This window comes from Plectropomus leopardus, chromosome 4 (genome assembly GCF_026936395.1).
Source record: "Plectropomus leopardus strain MGB_pleo_1.0 chromosome 4, ASM2693639v1, whole genome shotgun sequence".
NCBI lineage: Eukaryota > Metazoa > Chordata > Actinopteri > Perciformes > Serranidae > Plectropomus > Plectropomus leopardus.
This window is the reverse complement of record NC_142179.1, coordinates 8,508,790-8,530,868: the sequence shown is the minus strand read 5'-3', so window position 1 is coordinate 8,530,868 and position 22,079 is coordinate 8,508,790. Positions and strand designations below refer to the sequence as shown.

The following is a 22,079-nucleotide window of genomic DNA, read 5'->3' as shown; positions in this document are numbered from 1 at the left end:
GAAAAGCCTGCGGTGCTGTAACACATCAAAGCATCACAGCCAGAGTCTCTGTAGTGATTTTTAGACGTGTTTAGTGTTGTCGACTTCGAACAGTTCTTCACAGTGTCCATCATCTACCGCTCTGTCTCATTGTTCACCTTCTTCTGCTTTTCCATCTATCTTTGCCTCATCTCTTCTTCCACTCCATCTTTTATTCATCTCTCCAGGGTCACATTGGCATCCCTGGGCTTTTTGGCTTTCCTGGTCCTGATGGCGAGAGAGTGAGTATTACTCGCTGTGAGAGAAAATGCCTACTGGGGTGCACTATATGAATGTCCATGGGCCAGAATGATGAAATAGAAATAGTTTTCATTGTTGAAGTTCTGCAGATACACTTAACCAAATCACTATTGTAAGCTCGTAAGCTGCCTTAAGCGTATTGGATACAGCCTAGGGGTGAAGACATCCTACAGTTCAATCTCTATACTGTCTTGGAAGGTTAAAATGTAGTTGTTGGATTTAAATGCACTTAAATTCAGCCAGAAATCAAATTCCCATCAACCTCCATGGCAGTTCTTAGTTTTAAGCTGCACCAGTCGATTGGTGCTAGGGCTGGGCAGTATGTCAATATCATGTTGATATTGTGATATCTTATATTTTAGGTACTGTAATGTTGTAAATTTTTTCCTTTACTGGTTTTAACGGCTGCATTACACTATACAGACTGTATTTTCTTACCACAATTATTTAGCTGTTCAGTTATTTGCCTTTATCCACTTCGTCATTTATCTGCATTACTGAAAATTACTTATCAGAAGTTTCATTGTTTACATTTTTTTGTGAAAGCACCAATAGTCAGTACTGTTGCTATATCTATATCCAGATATGTGGCCAAAAATATCATTACATAAAATTTGTGATAAGAACTAACTCAGAGAATGAATTGCTTTGGTAATTCTTTAACTTTTCATTTAGTGGCAATAATTACAGGTCAAAATTTCCACTATGATAAAATAGTGCTTAAACTAATGAGTGAATTCTGCCTGCCTCAGCTGTGCTTCAATAAATGTTGACATGGCATGATACAAATATAACATGCCAGGCACAGGTTAGCTTAAGTACAGCTGCGGCTGGAAAAGTACAGTTCAGTCCGATGAAAGCTGAGACACAATGTAGAAGTTTAAACTAGAACTAAACTATTATAATCAGGTTAACAAAACAATTTCATGTCAAGATCCATTTAGTAGCTGTTCTGATCTTTTGATCAAATCCAACACATTCTCGCTCTGGACTTTTCAAATACCGATGCTTCAAAATGTGATACTCAGATACCCCTCTAGTATCGATTTTAGAAACTCAGGGACTCAGGGAGTTACATGCAGTGTCTTTCTTAATTTAAACTTAAGTTTTCACATGAAATGTACACTCATTCAATTCATACAAAACTTCTAACATAGGTTTAGTTCGATGGGTTTAGCTAATAAAAGTATGTAGTTAAGTTGAGAAAAAATGAAAAATAAATCATAGTATGGCTTTCATAATGTCATGTGACATACGTCACTAGTATCGTATGCTACATTGTTATTAAAATAATTTGGTTGAATTTTGGTTTCGAATGACATGCACAGGAGTCTCCTGGGTAAAAGTCTGGAGTTTGTTTGACCCATCCGCCAATACTCTTAGCTTGGAGCATTAAAACATGACCCCACCTGGTGCCTCTAATAACCATGCTAAAGATGCCTCAGTGCCAAGAGCCACTGCCCAAGTGTCGGTATTTGACAAGTTGGGAGTTAGACCCGGTTAATTGTATCACCTGATCTTCATCAGCAGATGAAGTTTGCTAATTGTCACGGAGTTGTAGATGTTCAGATTTCCATTCATTTAGGAGCATTATAAAAACTTCTGATCTATTTTAGCTTGTTGACTATTTTCTGATCAAGGTCATGCTGTAATATTATTGAAACCTTCAGAGCAGCTACTGACATTTGAGGTTGTTTTTGTCAGCTGCTGTTGCCGAGCTCAAGAATGATCTTTTGAAGCTCAGCGGTTTCATTTATAGAAAAGTTGTTTCTCCATGTTTCCTCCATCCGACACTTTTGTTTTCTCTTATGTAAGGAGAATCAAAGCCTCAGAGGGCTGCTGGTGTGATTAAAGGCTTTTAGTCTTATCATCTTCTGTGTTTTTACATTATGCACTTTTATCTCTCCTTTAGCTCCTCATCCATTTCACTTTCTCTGTCTCTCAACCCTGTTTTCTTTCCTGTTTCCAGGGAATTCCTGGCATTCATGGGAAGAAGGGCAAGATGGGTAGGCCGGTAAAGTTTTCTCTCAACATACTTCTCAGAGAACATTTTTAATGCCGCCGCATGAAAGCGAGGGTGTTTTGTCTTGATCTATGGACTCTTACTGTGGTGCAGAGCTACTTTAAAGTGTATTAAATGAGTATTACTCTGACAGTGACTCCAGTTCAGTGTGAAACCCCTTCTTGCCTTAGTCGTAAATCTGAGAAGAAAAGTTGTGGTAACTTCCACACTGGCACAGTGATATTAGGGATTACTTTAGGGATTGTTATAAAGGGAGAAATACACGCTCTAAATAGTGTAAATGAATGCATTGGAGACACGTGTTCATGTATCAGCAGATTAAGATTACAGTCGGATCCATTTTTAATATCAGAAAGTCCTGACCTCGTGTTAAAGTCAGTGACTCCTCGTCTATAAATCTTTTATGATTAATTTACTGTGGCTGAAGTTGATTAGGAGACATTGCATGTTATAAAGTGAGCATATTACTCTGCTTGTTTTGCATGAGACTGATATGATAATGTGATGTGTCAGTTGTGGGTTTGGCTGTCCGTTGGCTCTCCCCGCAGATCAGAGGAGTCTATCGTCATTGGCGCCTGGATGCAAATTTCCCATCCTTCCAGGCTTACATGGAAAATACTAATCCTGCACATAACCACTTGTGTAAATCTGATATTTTCCCAGGACTAGTCTGGTTGTACATTCTTTTTTTTGTAAGATTATTATGCAGTAGTGGTCAGCGACATAGACTGAGGCCAAAAACTACGCTCATAAAAGCCAAGTCATGAGCAAGCCATTTCCCTTCCACTGTGGTGAAAAGTGAGGTCAGTCACTTTACGCAAGAGGTTTTTTTCTGTCCTGAGTCAGCAGGAACGCAGTCTAACAAACGTGGAAAGACACACAAGAGATGGAGCTGGCATGTTTGATCCACATGTCACAAAGCCTAAAACAACGAGAGAGCAAAATCTGAGCCTGTGTGCATTTTATGTTGTTTAACAGCTCCCTCCTTGTGTTTTAAACTTATGGATGGAAAGTAGGAAAGTTTTTCCAATTTTATTTTTATCTAATCAATGCTATTGTTTTGTACACAGCAGAATGGCATGGTTTCCATTGGAGCGTTCACATAATGAAAAGTGTCTTGCCAACCTTGCAAATAGTTGTTGTCAATATGAGAACAAAGACTTGCATGTGTTTCTGATCAAACCAGCTCAGTTATTGACTTTTTTGGAAAGAGGCAAACTTTTCCACATTTCCTATGGGCTTCATGTTGCACCAATTACTGCTTATTACTTTATCCACTTTTGCCTAATGTTCTAAATCAGCAGTCTGCCACACAAACAATCCTATCTCTGCCATCTCTTGAGGTCTTTATCCTTTCATTTGATCTTTTTCCCTCTCTGTCTGCAGACAGACTACGAGAGATCTCCCTGCCACTCTGCCATTTCTCATTTGTTTAACCGTGGTGCTCGTTTTCTGTAGGCGAGTGCTGAGCCGTGATGTGCGGTTGGTTGCATGTTGACCTTGGCACGTTGACAAGCACACGTTGAGCATGTGGCCTCACGGCTGCATCACGCCTCTTGTTCTGCTTCCATAATGGAATTACGAGCACCAAGCAAAAAAAAGCACGCAGTCATCAGTTTCTGAGCCAAGCAGCTTTATTCGGCCATTTAGGCAAGTCCTGGGGGTTTGGTTCGTGGGCTGCTGAGCGCTCGCTGCCAGCGTGCGCACACACAGACACTCGGTCGCTCGGAAACACTCAGCCGTGGAATTTCCTGCCGGTCTCCCAGGAATGAAGCACTGGGAGCACATTTGAAGGGATTTGCTTGGCTTTACTCTGCAAACTTCTGTTTTGGGGAAACACTCTGTTGATCCTCTGTGCACGGTGTGATAACTCAACTGACAAACCATGTGATATCTAAATAACTCAAAGTGTTTTTTCCATTATGAACATGATGAAGCCACTCAGTTCCCCATCTGGTTACATGACCATCCTGTTTGTTTGTGTGCTCAGGGGTTTCCTGGTGATTTTGGAGAGAGGGGACCTCCTGGCCCAGATGGGAACCCAGTAAGTGAAATTATGTACATGAATGCACCATTAACTCACTCTTGGCAAATCTTCATGTCTGGCCCTGAAGTTTGAATTACAGAATTACACCTAAAGGAGATTCCACCAGATTTCAAATTTCTAGGGATGTTACGATCATGTTTTTTTGCCCCTGATCCCAGCTTTTGGAAGCATCTCTGTCCCTTTAAGAGTCCAGTGTTTGTTGCTCCTGCAGCCTGTGTCTCAGTGACTTGAATGGCCTGTATTCTGTGTGTTAGGTGTTCTTTTGGGTGGATTACCCTTCATTAATAAATAAGCCATATTAGTTTTTTGCCTGCGGGGCTTTTTTTTCACTTCACGGTGGTCAGTGTGGCTGTAGTAAGATGTGCAGCAGTTTCCTGAGCTTTCTCCTCTGAGTGGGGTGGAGAAACACCAGGTGCTTTAGCTAAAAGCAGCTTTTATAAACTTAATATTCCTGATAAGTCAAAAAATGCCTTGATCAACAACATTTCAAACTTAATGTTGCACATTTTTTTAATAAAATTACAGTACAGTGTGCTCTACAAGAAATTAAAAATACACTCCTGAAGGGAGATACAAAAAGTCAAAACATTATTTAGCTGCACAGCTTACTTGCAATAGTGTTTTGTTGCTGCGCAAAACTGACTTTGAGTCAAATCAGTGCAGTCACTCAGTAAGTCTCTCACCCAAAAATAATCCATACTGATATCTACTGTATAGGGCAGCATCAGCAGTTTCACGCTCCTCTACTCTTCCTTCAGTTTGACCCTCACTGCTCGTGATTGACAGGGTCACTATGAGATTGTGATTGGCTGACCTCTGAGAGCCTCCTCCAGGCCTCATTTCCTCTGCCTCCAGAGGGAAGAAGAGGGCTGTTCCATTTGGCTGAATTCATCTCCTTTCATTCATAGAGGAGGCGACAGGAGGGCCACACTGGGCTGTGTGTCATCCATCTCTCTATTGGATGCGTAGCTTGGAGAGGATGTAGGCATGGCATGTGGCTGCGGGTTAGATCATTTGGAACAAGTGTCTCTGTGTGTCAAGTGCCAAGTGCTCCCTCACTACGCTAAAATGAGAGCAGAAGCACATTACTCAGGCTACTGGTGAAGGAAAACACAAGTAAACAAACAAAAAATACAAACACACTTTGATGTGTGTCCTCTCTCTCTACGGCTCCACGCTTCTGTCTGACTGTGCTCGTGTGTCTTTCTTTGTCCTCTCCCTTCCTCTCAGGGTGAACTGGGATCTCCTGGCCCTTGTGGAGTCCCTGGTCTTATTGTAAGTGTTGTTGTATCCAAGAAATGCTGAGTAGATGTGAACTGCATTTTTTATTTTTTTTGGAAACAAAAGGTTGGTGCTTTTTAACAACAGCTGCCACTGACCTGCTGAGAAAGTGTTGAGGTGCTGCTCCTCAGCTGAAGAGTCGATCTGTTAGGAGGTTTTCTGACACTGACGTCTACTGCACGATTAAAGTGATGCATGAATTGAATGCAGTATGCTCAGTTTATAATTGGTGTTTATACACTTTTGTTTTTTTTAATATATAATGTCTTGTTCATCTATTTAGTCCATGTTTGTCTTTTCTATTTTTCTAGAATGCAGCTTTAATAAGTGCCGTATATCATAAAAGTTTGATTCCTTACTTTATCTTCTTATATTTCGGCCTCATCTTTTTACTGAGACATTCAGCTCAGAGAGTACATATTTGTTGTGTATTATGAGCACGATTCCTGAAAGAAAATCTTCACTCCCCAAATGAAAATTTGTTTAGCAATAACACACCCTTTGTTAGATTGAATTTGTGAAGAACACTTTGTTTTTCTCGCATGCCTCAGGTGAACAAAGAATCCAAAAACTGAGAAAACGGATTAATTGAAGTCACGTTTAACAACAGCGAAACTACATTAAAAAGAAAACCCATCTGTTTGCAGACTCTCACACAACTCCTGCAGTATAATCTAAGTCTCATTTATCTAGTTGTATGCTCAATACTTCCCAAACTGCAGCCTTTTTCCACAGAGGAACTGAGCTAAAAGTAAAACTTACTAATGCTCTCTTCAAAGCCAGACTCCATCAAAACAGTTATTTTACATCCCTGAACACAGCAGCAGTTAGTCTACCACTGCCTAGATCAGGTAGTTTGTGTTACTGTGTTTGTGTTACCCAAAGTCACACAGTAACCCATACAAACTAACTGATTCAGGCAGCAGGAGACCAAAAGCTCCCATCTTCAGCGAGGTAAAATTGCTTTTTTTGTTAATGGAGTCTGGCTCCGGACCCCTGTGACCTCAAGTAGTCTTGAATTTTCTGTTTTTCGGATTCTTTGCTCATCGTGGAAACATGCAAGAGAAACGTTTTCATCACAATGTCACCATAACACTGCGGGAGTAAATGATTAAAACAAATTATCACTCAGGGGGTGTATTCTGGTGCAAGTATTCATCAAGACCTAATTTATCAGGACTTTCAATGTTCTAAGTTTGTGTATTGTGTGTGCTGATGTGTGCAGGGAGACATGGGCCCTGTTGGCATTATGGGCTTACCAGGACCGCCAGGACTCAAGGTAAATGATGCGGTTTTCTAGTGATGTCTCTCTGGTTTTGGTTTGAATCCACTATAAATAGGGTCCATTTTGGCAGTTTAGTGATCGGTTAACCAGAATGTCTCCAAGCAGTAGTTGAGCTCAGTTTGACGAGACAAAGTGAAGAGTGGTTGGTGATTAAATTATTCCACTGGCTGAGTATGTAAACCCCAGTGAACAGGGATAAGCCAGGACTGCACATTAATCATGCTGAATCATTAATTGTGGTTTTTTTTCCAAGGGAGTACCTGGAAACCCGGGGGAACCAGGACTGAAAGGTGATAAGGTGATCTGCATACGTCTTTCTCACTACTAACCTTTTATATATAAGAATGCCAGAGGTGATAAATCACAAAATTGAAAACAGAAACCACAAAGCTATAATGCGTGACTTGTGTAACCTAGCACTCCTGTGGTGCGTGCTGAATCATTTTTTGCTAACCTTTGTATTCTGCTTTCATGCTCCTTTGTGTTTTCACAGGGGGATGTTGGCTTACCAGGAGAGCCAGGGGAGTGTGGATTCAAAGGGGACAAGGTGGGTGTGTGTTTGTGTGTGCTCAGGTGGTACGGCGGGTCATCCATAAATAATAGGATTAGTGGCTTGATGCGTGTCTTCTCTTATCTGCATTTGAAAGTGTCCTTCAATAAGACACTAAACTCCAGATTGCTACAGATGAATAGTCCAGTTTCTTGCATGGCATCTGTGCCACCATAGCTGAGTTAATGAATGTCTCCGTCTCTTTAAAAGCCCTATAGAAGTTAAGTGCCTTCACCATTTCATTTAATCCTAAAAATGAAATGCAGAGTCTGAGTTTTTGTTTTCAGGGCGCATGTTCATGTCTGTGATTGTCCTTATATGTCCCCTTCTTGTGATCGCAATATTTCAAGAATGCTTTGAGGGAATCTCTTTAGATTTGGCACAATCTTCCACTTGGACTCAGTGATGGACTGGTTAGGATTTGGTGGATGTTGTTCAAGGTCACAGTGACCTTGTGTCTGTCTCGTACTCATAAACAGGATATCTCAAGAACCCCTTCAGAGAATTTCTTCAAATTTGTCACAAATGTTCAGATGGAGTTAAGAATGAACTAATTAGAATTTGGTATTCAAAGGTCAAAGATCACGGTCACTGTGACCTCAAGGAACACGTTATTGGTCATAACTCAATAATTCGTATGCATTGTATGACAACATTTCACACAGTTGTGTAATTGGAGAAAATGATGAAGAGATAACATTTTCTGTCCAAAAGTTCAGAGATCAGCTTCACTCTGGCATCATAACATTTTGCAAAAACACTTTTCTGGATGTTATTCAGCACCATAATTCAGCAACAGAAGGGGAGACATTTGGTCAGAAACCGAATTGATGACATTTATCTTGGTTGCCCATCTTAAACTGTAAATTGACTGGCGCGAGGAGGCATACAAGTGCCAGCCGGTAATTCTAGTAAACATTTGACATACTTGTTTGTCTTGTTGACTTGTTTACACTGATCTGGCATTTATTTTACAGGGTATGCAAGGCTCACCTGGTTTTCCAGGTCCTTGTGGAAACCCTGGACCACAGGTATGTCCTATTCAATATCTAAACACCAAGTATCAACAAAGGTTTAAAAATGAATTGCTGTCATGAAAATCCCATATATTTACCTGTAGCCTGACTGTAGGTGACATCTAGCACAGTGATATTGCTCCTAGTGCCAGTGCAGAGTTGGGATACTTTTGATTATATTGCACATTTAATCTGTCATTGGTGATAGCACAGTTTATCTCTACATTGTACAGCATTACTTTACATAGAGAATATTCTTTTTTTTGTACTATTAAGTGATTCATTTTTATGCGTATTAGCTTTGGTTGCTTACATGTTTTCAGTAATTGGTTAATAATGAAATAAACTGTCCATCTAATGGAGCACTCAGTAGGCTGAGCAGAGAAGCTTTGCTAAAATGTTGTTGTGGAGGCTGTTTCTACTTCTTTCCATAGCTGCTTCAGATAAGATTTTGCTCTGAGAGCATTAGTGGCATGCTCAAAGGACAAAAGTAAATCTTAGGATTCACTCAAGCAAAAAATGCTGGTGCTCTTGAAGGGAAAATGGATGGAAATCTTCAAATGTATACAAAAGAAAACTTCAGGCACTCATGTGTGTCAAAGAACTTTATTTTAAGAAATGTATGCTAATCAAGCTGTGGTATAAACAACCAAGCAAAGAGCAGGGCGCTGGCAAATTTCCAGTGTATATGCTGCTTTAGCGTTAAAACTAATCCTCCAACACTGGCACTCATGCGGGTAGAAGTGCCCTTAATATTTTGAGTGCTCTCTGATCTGATTTGAGATTCTAGCATGGAAAACCTGCCCTCTCTTTCCTCCTGTGAAAACCTTGCCTCAGCATCAGTTGTTGATTTAGTATTGTTAATACTGTAGCATAAAAGGAATACTTCACTCTAAAAATGGTCATTTGTTTATCATTGAGTCACCCCGTGTTATGCTGAATTCATGAAGAGAACTTCATGTTTCTGACATGACATGCCACCACAGTGACCAAATTGCAAATTTTACATTTTACATTTCTCATGAATTTAAGTAAAAAGGGGTCTGCGTTTGACAGCAGCAGAACTCAAAACATCCATGTAAAAACTCTCACACAGCTCTTTCAGTATAATCCAAGTCTCATTTATCCAGTTTTATACTCAGTGCTTCTCAAACAAGGACATTTTTTGCTAAAACCTTAATATTGAAGACACTTTAGCATAAATAGCACAGGCATGCTACTTTACTGCGCGTGAGTCTGTTTATGCAAGTGTTCTATGTACTGAGAGTTAAGCAAAAATGCATGTGTTTAGAAGGTACTGTGCATACGTCTAAATTTTGGATAAATGAGATAAGGATTATACTGCATGTGAAAGTTTAGAAATAGAGGTTTTGATAAAGTTCTGCTGTTGTTAAACATGGACCCAGTTGACTTCAATTTATCAAGAATTTTCTACTTTTTTGGATTTTTTGTTGAACGTGGAGTTATGTGAGAAAAAGAACGTTTTCAAATTCAGCATAACAGGGGGTGAGTGATAAACAAATAATCATTTGACGGGTGAAGTTTTGCTTATAAAAATTTGATTTCCATGTAACTTGTGCAGACAGTACATGACCTAGAAATGCACAGAGAAGAAGTGCTACGAGTCATTTTCATTGTAATATTGTTATGTTAACATGCATGATGTTCCCTGCATGAACCATTTAGTGAATTTGGGCTGTGGTATCTTGTTTTGTAATTTTAAGGTTTCTGACCTGTGTGATAACATTAAGATCATTTGTTAGGGCAAACCTGGTGAAAGGGGTCCTGATGGTTTACCTGGCCCACCTGGCCCAGAGGTAGGACAGACTTACTTTACTAAGTATTATATTTTGACTAGATGCTTTATATTTCTGTTATTGCATATGTTCATGTGCGGCGATTAAGCTGTGGTTGTTTTCAAAGGGTTTTCCAGGCGACATTGGCCCACCAGGACAAAATGGCCCTGAAGGACCCAAGGTTAGCAGAGTGACATTGACTTTATAGATATGAATTGTTTTTGAGGAGAATTAAAGTGAAAGTTCACTCTCAGTGTTTCATCCGCAGGGAAAGCAAGGGACAAGAGGTTTGCCAGGTCCAAGAGGGACACTTGGACTTCAGGTGCGGTTGACTTTCTATATTTTATAAAAGAATAAAAGATATTTTTTCGTTCTCTGACCTTTAGTGACTATTCTTTTGTCAGGGTGATGAGGGACCCATTGGGCCCACTGGACCAGCTGGACTCGAGGTGAGTGCTGATTGGATACGCCCTGCAGCTCAAGACCAGTTAGAATTACACAATTATCTTTAGGATCCACAACAAGAACACCATGTGTGTCTCTGCCTAAAATAGTGTTGGAGGAATAACTGTGACCTGTAATGGACGGTACGTCCTTTGGCTGACTGATGTCTCTATTGTTCTGAAGCTGTTTTGAAAGACTTCATATTGGACGTGGTATACTTATATTACCAGATTGGTCAGCAAATTGCTATGCTCTTTCTTTCATAAAAAATCATGCACAATCACAAACAAAAGCAGCTGTCTCTAAATGTCAAATGAAAATGTGTAGTTAGTTAAGTGTATCAGATGAGTGATTCATTTAAAGGAGCAGTGTGTAAGATTTAGGGGGATTTAGGGGCTTCTAGCGGAGAGGACTGCAGATTGCAACCAGCTGAAACTCCTCCTGATAAGAATTTCCTCAGTGTTCATTGTTCAGGAAGTTTTTTAAGGGCAGCCAAATTCTGTGCAGTGGTCTCTTCCCCTCCAAAACAAACAAACAAACCTGGTGATACAAATCTGTGAATACACAGAATAATGCAGTTTCATATTTCATATCAGGGTTTCTCTGATGCAGCTAGCCCAGTGCCTGCTAATGTGCGCTCAACTTTTTTCTGAATCAGACGCTCAGGAGATTTTTGCAGGAGTCGAATTATCCACAGAGGTCTTTTCCTCTCCAAAATAAACAGATAAGATGATTTAAACTTGTAAAATAAAAACCTGAAGTAAGCAGTTTTGTGTTACAAATCAGCGTTTCTCTGATGCTGTTCGGCATGTTGGAGATCGGCTGTTAGCCTGGCCTGCCCTGAAGTCTCCTCCTCTCAAATAAAAAAATAAATTAAAAAAGTAACCAGTGATTTAAACCGGTATAAACACTCAATAAAACTGTTTCACGTAAAAAAAAAAAAATAATAATAATAATAATAATATTTTTTTAAAATATTGCTTATCACTAAGGGGCTGCTAACTACGGTGGTGGACATGAAAATGTAACTGTCCCTGTCTGGAGCCAGTGTTTGGTTGTTGGCTTCTGTAGAAACATGGCGGTGCAACACGGCGGTCTAGAGTCGACTCCTTATGTAGATAGAAACGGCTCATTTTAAAGTAATGAAAAGCCAAACTTACTAATTTCAGGTGATGCACACTAAAAAAAACATATTTTTTAGATTCAATTTCTGCTGATATATCCCCCTAAATTCTACACACTAGACCTGGGAAATCAATACAAAGAAAAAGAAACATTTTAACCCAAATCCATACATTAGATTGGCCTTTGGGTTATCCAAAGCACAGATTAAGTTAATGAATCAAGGGATACTGTTAAATAACTTAAATAGTCCCCTTCTGTTTGTTTTTCAAATATTTCTGCCATGTATATAGTATATTTTTACATATCCTTATACTGTATTCTCAGTTATTAGCATAGTAAGGTTGCACAAGACAAACTTAGGACTTTATAAAAGACAAATAGGAAGGCTTTGAACTGTTCTGCAGTATGACTTCGCAGTGACTATATTGGTCGAACAACAGTGTTTGTTTGGAGTCATCCCAGGCTAAACAATAGAAAAGACTCTATTTTTGCAGCGGTTGATTCCAGTCTGCCATCTCCCGAAGGTTGAACCCACAAGTGATTACTGAAAACAAACACAAATGACCCAGTGACTTCTGTGAGCAATAAGAAGCCTTTGATGCTACAAACAGCTCTCTGTTTTATGGATCATTAAGTTTCTTAAAGGGATGTTTTTGTTTTGGCATCAATTGTTGGTTTGTTTTGTGCCACGGCCTCTCGAGGGACGGCAGACTCACAGACTGCACCTTTTACAGGAGATGTAGTTTATTGTTTGTTGTGCGGAGCTGCAGTACACTTCTCTGTGTCATTTTTGCTTTCTGTTCAGGGCAGGCCTGGGAGGCAGGGATTCCCTGGACTGACAGGCCCAGAAGGACTCAAGGTCAGACCTAATAGTCTCACATCCACCGCCGAACCACTGTCATCCTTAACTGAACATCCTCTCCCTGGCTTTCTTTTATGATAATGTATCATCTGAATGAGTGTAAATTAGATGTTAATTCTCTGTTACCACAGGGGAACGGGCCTCCTGGCACATTTCAACTGATTTGAACTAAAAACGAAAGGCATGAATAAGTTTGTGATATGCTAATTGGCTGCTTTGCTGTAGGGCGAGACCGGGATAACTGGCGAGGTCGGAAAGCTTGGCGAGAGGGTAAAGGCTTTTTCTCTCCTCTTTCTGCTGATTTCTGTTTGATGCTCACTGTGTGTCTGTTTTGTTGGAGTCCCAAAGCTGTGCAGCCTATTATGGGAAATATAACTTCAATAGAGCTAAAAGAAATAACAGACAGTAAAGATAGCATATTTTCTCTCCTCCAGGGACTGCCTGGTTTTATCGGTCCTGCTGGGGAAACTGGCATCGCAGGAGAAAAGGTGAGCATAGACTCAATTTGTCACAATTTGCTCGCATCCCAATTGGTCTTTTGAATCTGCTGAATTGCTCTCTGTCGATGAAGCGTGTGATTAGTGCAGAAACAAGAAGTTAATTACAGCTGTTATCAATGAGTTGTTTGTCATTTATCAAGCAAAAATGCCAAACACCCGTTGGTAACAGCCTCTCAAGAGCTCAGATTTGCTGCTTTTCTCTGCATAATGCCCTTGTAAATGAAAAATCTTTGAGTTTTGGGGCTTTATTTTTAGAATTTGGATCATCATTTTAAAGAACTAGCGTATGCCTCTGTCAGATTGGGATTGTGTGGTATTTCTGACTATTTTGTGATGTTTCATGGACTGAACACGTAAAAGGATCCCCCCACCCCCGAAATGACCACTTGCATATTGATTATTCACCCCATGTTTCGTTGTATTGTTGTAAATGTTGTTTTTCCTGTATGCCTCCATGGTGAAGGAAGAATCCAAAAACTGTTAGGCTTTGCTGTCTGTTTGGGAAGTGCTGAGCATGTGACTGGATAAATGAGACTTGGAGTTTTGTGAGTTTGTATCAGATGCTGTCGTTAAACATGAACCCCTCAAACTTTGATTCATCAAGATTTTTATTAGTTTTTGGAACCTTCACTGTGTAGGCATGTGAGAAAAACAACGTTTTCTTCACAAATTCAGCATAACACAATGTGAATAATTAATATACAAATGGTGATTTGAGTGGGTGAAGTATTTCTTTAATCAAGTAATCTAACAATAATCAATCAATGTGTCTCTAATTTTGACTTTTGGCTCCTCAGGGGGATCGAGGCAAAACGGGCGCCCCCGGACCGCAGGGTGAAACGGGGCCGATGGTAAGGAGTAAGTCTGGACCCCGTCTCTCGTACCAGGGAGCATTAAATTCTACATACGTAAGGGATGGGGGTGTGATGTGTTCAGAGGGACTGATTTATTTTTAAAAAATAATGATTTAGTGAGATAAAGTTGTCAGAAATCTGAAAGCTAAAACATGACTCTTTATATGGATATCATTTGAGTAATGTTGTATCCATCAGGGTCACACTGGAATACCTGGAGAAATGGGGTCACCTGGACCGCAAGGGATTCCAGTAAGTTTACTGTTACCATCGCTGTCACAGCTTTATGTGCACTGAATGTAAACCAGAACCACACTGACCTGCTGTCTGATCTAGAAAACTGGACCTTATCTGATACTCAAACCAGCATCAGTGAAAGGTGTGGCTGTCTGGGCAGAAAAGAAAGCACAATGTGATGTCACTGTGTACTGACACACCCACAGTACACATCAGCATCAGCAAAACGAGATCGCCAGCTAGTGTAACTTAACAAAACTCCATTTTTGACTCAGTACATCAAGCTAAGCTCTTTAAAAGCACTATAAAAGTAGCCTTTTGTAGTTGACATTATATCAACTGAAACTATTACAACTGTTCTTCATGTCTTAGTTTCTATAGTTTCCTAAAGTCAAACTCAAAGAATAATTTTCTCACATTCAGGGGCCTCCTGGTTCTCGGGGAGCCATCGGCATTAGAGGACCAAAAGGCAGGAGGGTAAGTAACTGAAATCTGGTTTGTGATCTCATATAACATTAGAGGACACATAATACTGCCTGTTACCAAATGTAATCTAAACCTAATTCATCGAAATGGCATTTTGGCTCAAGGGATGGCAATGCTGAGGTGTCCACCACTCTGGTCCACACCATGTGTTGGCCTTTTAGGAAATTTCTAGTTAACTCACATTAAATAATTATAGAGTAGAAAAAAAAGGAAAAAATTCTAATGCAAGAACAGGACAGTAAGTTGGGCAATAATCAAAAACAAGTGAAGTTTGAAATTTGTTAAATAAGATGTTTTACCTTTTTAAACAAATAGAAAACTCATGTTCACATGTGTAAGGTTTGGCCGTGATTACTCCATGCATTTAACAAATACTGATGTCAAAATCAAGTACTCATGTCCCCATGCCCATCCCTAGTCCAAACAGAAATATCTCAGCAGCTATATGATGGATTTGCATGGCATTTTGAACAGAGTTTCACTGTTTTTGGAAAAATATCCAATACTTTGCCAAATACCTGCAGAACAAATGACATTCCCATCAGCCTCAGCTGTAGCTGCTGGCATGACTGTGGACTGTTCTAAGTCTTGTTTTATATTTGCTTGTAGGTCTTAACCCTGAAAAACTTCATTCTGCTGTGTAGGAAATCATGTGTTCTTCATTACCGGCAGCAGCAAATATACTTTATTTGGAGTAAATGGAGGAGGAACTGTGAAATGTTACAATAGTTAACATGTACAGTGAAGGTCTTCCTCAATCAACACACCATGAAACAACACAAAACAGAGAAAATCTAAACTTAACTGGTAAAATCCACGTCCACAGATGATTAAAAAAATCCACCAAAGCAAGGATTGCATAGCAACCTTTAAAAAAAAACAAACCTATAAGTACTTTCTATCTGTACATATTAACAACAAAATGAATGTGAACATGTGTACGATTAACATGCGAAGAAGCTCGTCCCAATAAGGCACCCTGGAGTTTCTGCACATGGAGATGTGTGTGTTTTGCTGCATCTGCCTTGAACTCAGGATGATTCCAGCGTTCGGTGGCTTTTCCATAATTGTATTTTCTACTTTGGGGAAATAGCCCATGGTTGCACAGCAGGATCATTGGACTAAATGAATAATTGATCTAACATGAATAAGTGGGATAATTAAGGCATTTCATTCTGATTGGTTTTACAGGACTCCCCTGATATCACACGCAGTCACAAATGTAATATTTAATAACTGTAATAGCTAAAAATTACATCAAGGCTTTGGAAAATAGAATAAAGACCAGCACAATTAAACTCCAGTCTCCTTATTACACTATCTGAAGTAATTCCCAGTCAACAAAATTGGAGAATTCACTAACAACCTTTTTCTTTGCACATAGATTTATAATTAAAACTGTGACATTGCTTTAAGGAAAGAAGATAATGGCTCTTTTATTCAGGATACTTTTTTTTTAAGTGATCTATGTGTATTTCTGAGAGAGTTAAATATGTAGCACAATAAGTAAATCACATTTTTCATAGGAGAGTATTGACAGCTATATGCAGGATGTATCCAGTACTTCTACTTTACGTCTTGTTGGCTCTCGTATCTTAAGTTTTTAAATTTTACCTCTAGAGGTTTCAGTCATACATCGGTCAGGCTTGTCATCATGTCACCCTGTCATTCCACTTTGTTTAAAAGCTGAATCTTCTGCGTCCCCATACAAACTGAAGCAAATTTTCAATCTTCACATTATGAATTTCTCTGATATGTCTTTTTTCTCTGTGTTTTTCAGTGAAAAGCACAGAAAAAGCACAGGGGAAAGTTTTTTGAGTTTTCAGCTAATGGGCCTGTTGGGGTTCAATGCAAAATAGAGGGAGGGATGGATGTTTATGTCTTACTACATGTCAATCTTAATAAGTCATATATTCAATATTTTTCTCTCCTCCCCCCAAAAAACAAGTGAGAATAACTTGAAATAAGACGGATCCCTCTCTTATTACCAAGAAGAATTCAAATGTCACTTAATATTATGGGTCATTAAATTAACGGCAATGTCATTTTCAGTTTTGAGAATTATTCATCTGAATTTAATTTTGATTTTTCAGGTGTTGAAAAACAGGCAGGGGAGGACATGAAAAGGTCAAACCCAGACATTAGGAAAAAATGTTGGCATTGTATGTTTCTCCAAACCACAAACCTATTAAACATTTAATTCATATCAACGTGTCTAAAATGATCTGCTAAAATATAACCATACGTTAACCACAGCACTGTTGAAATGTAAAGACATGTAAAGTTTCAACATATTTGCTAAAGAATAAAGCACAAATGTTACATAACAGTGGTTTGCAAACCCAAAGTACTGAGCCGGTCTTTTAAAACCAGTTTTTACATAGTGGCCAAACTTTAACTTACAGCATCTGGTTTTGTGACTCGATGTCATGAGTCTGAAAAATACGTTTTCCCGTTTAGACTTGCGGTATATTTTGTCATTTACTGTAATTTTTATTGTTCTTTATGACATTTTATTGCACGTCTGTCCGTCCTGGAAGAGGGATCCCTCCTCAGTCGCTCCTCCTGAGGTTTCTACCATTCTTTTCTCGTTATATTTATTCTGGCGAAAAACAATGATTTCCCTCATAATTACTCACCACTACATCTCAGTCTGTCAACAACAGTCCTGAACAAACCTGTCTTTTATTTCCAAGCAGCAATGGAAATTTCAATGCCTTATATACGTGTACGTAGGAGCTGTATTCTGCTCTGGCTCTGTTTCAATCACTTTTATATAACATGCTTAAAAGAACTACCAGCAAAAGACACACTTAACATTTTCTGACAGTGAATAGTTTGGTTCAGTTTTAAAGGCAAGGATGAATCAGCTACAGGATTTGTGACCTTTTCCCGAGGCGTCTTTACAATAACCTCAGTGTGCGGGCGCTGCCGCTGTGTGTGATGGTGGAAAGATGGGGACAGAGTCTACACAGTGTGGATTGGAAATGCTTCAGAGCTAATTCACAGATGCCAAGTATTTGCAAAATAGCCACAATCTTTGATGATGTCTCTCCGATGTGGGCTGAACCACAGTGCACAATGAAATCAAGAGAGCTGCCTCCAAGGCTCCGCTAAATAGGGATGACAAAAATGGAGATTAATTGCCTTAATTCATTGACTTAATATGTTAAACAATGTAAGCCTCAGGTCTGTTAAAGGCCAACTTTTCCCAAGCTATTCATCAGTGACAACTTTTATTTCTTTCTACAGGGTCTGAGCGGTCCTGATGGCCTAGTGGGGGAGAAAGGCTCCACTGGAGTAACGGTGAGCACATGGTTAGAAAGTCAATGTTGTCAGTTATTTAAACATTTTCAAAGTCTTACATTTAGCTCCAGTTTCTGTCTCTTTATTGATAATGTTACTTAAACTGCCTTAAAGAAATGTCTGACCTTCAACTTCCCAATTGCACACATCAAATCTGTCCCACTGAAAGCAAGGATAAACAAAATCACCCAAGTTTCTATAAAGGAGCAAAAAAAAAAAAAAATCCTGAGAACTTTTACAAGCAGCTTTGTTCAGCAGACTGTAATTATTAACTATTTTTAACATCTGAGGAATCTTTAGAGGACACTCTTTGTTAGCTGCAAATCTAACAACAGAACCTTAAATCAAAGAGCACTAAAATATTGATGGTGCTGGTGGTGCTTGGCAGTCAGGAACATTTTAACTCTGGGGGATTTCAGAGTGCTCCGTTAACTGAGTTGGATGTTTTCTTTGCAGGGCCCTGATGGTCCACCAGGAAAATTAGGCCTCCCCGGGGAGACGGTAAGAAAAATTGGACTTCTTTACTCTCTGCTTGCAACGGTAATGACATTATTAGCAGTGTTAGAACAATCCTAGTTAGATTTGGCCTTTTGAAGTCTTCAAGGAATTAGTTTCTAGGATAAATGGAGTGTGATCGTCCTGGTAAAAAGTACAACAACAGTCTCATTAAAGCATGCACAGAGATGCACTCATGCTGTTTGGTATAAGCTATGTGCTTGATCTTCCATATAGTACATGATAATGTAGGATGCACATCTTTATTCATTTATCCAACTGGTATAACTGGGCTGGTGTCTATCTTGCAAGTATTTCTTCTTAGTTATAATTTGGTGCTTCATATAATATATATAATAAGTGCAAAATGATGAATTTAAATAATTAAATGTTATGCTGAATGCTATTTAAATCATTTGAGTAAAAGTAGTAAAACCACAATGAAAAAAAAAAAAAACATTACAAGTAAAAGTCCTGATTTTAAATTCTTTCTTAAGTAAAAGTACACAAGTATTAACGGCAAAATGTACTCAAAGTAGCAAAGTAAAAGTACTTGCTCTGCACAGAAACTACCAGCGCTATTAAAAATCATGTAAATGGACTATTTTACTGATGCATTAATATCAAAGTACAATTTTACTGTGGTTACTTAATTAAACGGGGGATAACAACTTCTGCCCTCCAGCATGATTCAGAGTCCCTCCATTTAAACTAAACAGGCTAAAACATTCATCTGTGCATCAGTCTATCCTGTTGTTAAAGCAAAATCAGTGTGCTGCAAATAAAGATCCGAATCTGAGGATATTATTTGATGTTTTCCATGGTCATGAATGTTTGTGAAATTTGTGTATGAACTTCTTGAGCGGAGCCTGAGGATGCAAAATAATGTCAGTGTAAACTGCCAATAACATTGGTATGGTATAGTGTGGTATGGTATCTTATTGTGTTGTATAGTATCATATAGCATCTTATCTCATTGTATTGTATCGTATTGTGTCACGTCGTGTTGTATCATATTGTATCGTATTGCGTTGTGTCCTGTTGCGTCGTGTCGTTAAAGGTCCAGTGTGTGAGATTTAGGGGGATACATATTGGCAGAAAGGTAATGCAATATATAACAATGTTGTCCTTCGTTTATGACTACCTAAAAAATAAGAATTATTTTGTAATTGTTACCTCACAATGAGCCGTTTGTATCTACATAAGAAGCAGGTCCTCTTCCACTGAGTCTGCCATGTTGTTGTAGCTCAGTAGTGGACAAACCAAACACTGGCTCTAGATAGGGCCATTCACCTTTTTGCCTCACCCACCAGAGTTCTCCCACACCAAGTGGCAACATCCATGGCTAAAAAAAGGAAGCCAACGTGAAAAAGCAAAAAAAAAAAACTGCAGTTCCTTTAATGGCCTCTTGAGGCCGGCTTCAGAAGCGAGTTAGTCCCCATAGACCCCAATGTTAACGTGTTCAACTTTACATCAGAAATAAACATGTTTACAGGTACAAAAAACGGTTTTGCTCTCTAATTTCAGCGTTGCTAAGGACTGTGTGAAAGTGAATATTTAAAATATAACTTAATCATCCGCTAATTCCAGTCTCTCAAATGTGAATCATCTTGGGTTATCACAGCTTGTGCTTGACATTTCTCACCATATTTTAAAGCTCTAGGACTTAAGGCTGATAATTACAGTCATTTACAGGAAATAAAATACAATCATGACTTGCTTTAACTAACCTGCGTTACGTAACTCACCATTTACTTACTGTGTGTAAGTCACTGTTCACCTCTTAGAGTGGAACTTATTTTTTCATTTGTGTCATTTTGCTGCAGGGAAAGCTTGGCGAGCCAGGTGAAGCTGGGCCTAAGGGATTTCCAGTAAGTGATTGGGGCTAACAGAGGTCTCTTTTAGGTCAGTCTTGATTTTTGGGGTGGACTCATTTTGGGGAACAGTGGTGGATAAGTGAGGCTTGTGTGGCACAGTTTTAGTGTAGTGGGCGCTATAGCATTTCAGCATTTGTATGAATACCAATAGTGTGTGTGTTGTTAATGCCTGCTCTATTTTCAGGGTGTTCAAGGACCCTCGGGACCTCCAGGGGCCAAAGGAATTGAAGGAGAGCCAGTGAGTTTGTTTTCCTGCATAAATGTATCCTGTTTCTGGTCCAAATTTGAGAATCAACTCCATTATCAAAGCCCTACTGTGTAATAATGTCGGGGTTTGTAGGGTCATGAAAAAAATATATGGAATTTTGTTTCGCAGACTTGTAAAATCAAACATAATATGTATTTATATATGTATTGTATATATGTATTTATTTGATAGGAGAGATATTAGCGTGACGGGGGAGAGAGAGGGGATGGCATGCAGCAAGGGCCGAGGCACTCGGCACCCCAGGCAACATTTTTTTAAGAAGAATCTAATTTGAAAAATGATTGATTTTAAAATCAGTGCCTGTTTTTTTCTTTTAAAAAAACAGTAACATATATGCAAAATAGAACTATTTAAAGTTGTATGCCACTCCCCTAAGCCAAAATAAAAAAATAAGTCCCTCCCCACTGCTTAAAAAATTATTTGACCACCCACCACTCTCATAAAAAATGAACTGTCCCTAAGTTATATTTAAATATTCAGTTCTTATGCTGTTCTGAATTCATCATTATTGAATAATTTATATTTTAAAAAGCGATTTATAAAGTCATGAAAAAGAATCAATAAAGAGTATCGATGGCTGTTTCAGAGAATGTGTGGTAAATTTTGTAAATTTGCCAAAAAGTCATGGAGAAATCATGGAAATGTATCAGATAAAAATGTGTATGAACCCCATAATGTTCTCTCTGTTAGTTTTTACTCAAATCTGAAACAATTATAATTTATAGAATCTCTTTAAGAGAATATATATAGGCAGAAACCACAGTACTTCATCATGACCTCCAGCTGCACCTACTATGAACCTTTCACGGTGACACCTTTTATTCAGTGCCTCCTAGAAACCCATATCCTGGTCAAAGAGCCCTGAACAACCTAATCCTCTTTCTCTCATTCTGCCCAAGCCGCACAGACACAGGCAGAGAGGTAGTAAGTCTTAGACAATTTGATTTACACCATCCCCTTCCTGGAGAGGCAGCTTTATTGTAGCCCGAATGTGTCTATATAACAGCAGGCCTGTTTCCATCACTTACAGAAGCTTTGGCTCAGTGTTTTGAAGGCTCTTAGCCCTGCAGATTAACTTATCTCTACAAATCCACACTTTCTGCCTGCTTCTTATTTCTTTTCACATTTTTCCTCCTTTACTGTCACTGTCAGAGGCATTTGTCCAAGATTAGAAAGTACTCTTAACCTTTTTATTGGTGCCTCTGCGTTGTCGCCGCAGGGACCAGCAGGGCCAACAGGAACGATTGGGCCACTGGGGGAGATGGGGCCGAGGGTGAGTTTGATCACACAGCTGGTGTCAGGACTCCCATTGACTTTTACATTAGCACCAAATACTAACGGCTGTTTA

At 39.1% G+C, this 22,079-nt stretch overlaps 1 protein-coding gene across 2 annotated transcripts in view; it reads left to right on the top strand.

Annotated features, from left to right (window-relative positions):
* Nucleotides 1-22,079, top strand: part of col27a1b (collagen, type XXVII, alpha 1b) — a 107,868-nt gene that overhangs the window by 49,967 nt on the left and 35,822 nt on the right. For both annotated transcript variants that reach the window (XM_042487941.2, XM_088076466.1), the window contains exons 11-33: nucleotides 207-260; nucleotides 2,249-2,293; nucleotides 4,293-4,346; nucleotides 5,580-5,624; nucleotides 6,856-6,909; nucleotides 7,169-7,213; nucleotides 7,409-7,462; nucleotides 8,443-8,496; nucleotides 10,245-10,298; nucleotides 10,405-10,458; nucleotides 10,546-10,599; nucleotides 10,682-10,726; nucleotides 12,652-12,705; nucleotides 12,934-12,978; nucleotides 13,143-13,196; nucleotides 14,006-14,059; nucleotides 14,261-14,314; nucleotides 14,723-14,776; nucleotides 18,038-18,091; nucleotides 18,548-18,592; nucleotides 20,413-20,457; nucleotides 20,648-20,701; nucleotides 21,951-22,004. In XM_042487941.2, coding sequence (XP_042343875.1) covers nucleotides 207-260; nucleotides 2,249-2,293; nucleotides 4,293-4,346; nucleotides 5,580-5,624; nucleotides 6,856-6,909; nucleotides 7,169-7,213; nucleotides 7,409-7,462; nucleotides 8,443-8,496; nucleotides 10,245-10,298; nucleotides 10,405-10,458; nucleotides 10,546-10,599; nucleotides 10,682-10,726; nucleotides 12,652-12,705; nucleotides 12,934-12,978; nucleotides 13,143-13,196; nucleotides 14,006-14,059; nucleotides 14,261-14,314; nucleotides 14,723-14,776; nucleotides 18,038-18,091; nucleotides 18,548-18,592; nucleotides 20,413-20,457; nucleotides 20,648-20,701; nucleotides 21,951-22,004 — 1,179 coding nt within the window. The remainder of the gene's footprint in view (nucleotides 1-206; nucleotides 261-2,248; nucleotides 2,294-4,292; nucleotides 4,347-5,579; nucleotides 5,625-6,855; nucleotides 6,910-7,168; nucleotides 7,214-7,408; nucleotides 7,463-8,442; nucleotides 8,497-10,244; nucleotides 10,299-10,404; nucleotides 10,459-10,545; nucleotides 10,600-10,681; nucleotides 10,727-12,651; nucleotides 12,706-12,933; nucleotides 12,979-13,142; nucleotides 13,197-14,005; nucleotides 14,060-14,260; nucleotides 14,315-14,722; nucleotides 14,777-18,037; nucleotides 18,092-18,547; nucleotides 18,593-20,412; nucleotides 20,458-20,647; nucleotides 20,702-21,950; nucleotides 22,005-22,079) is intronic.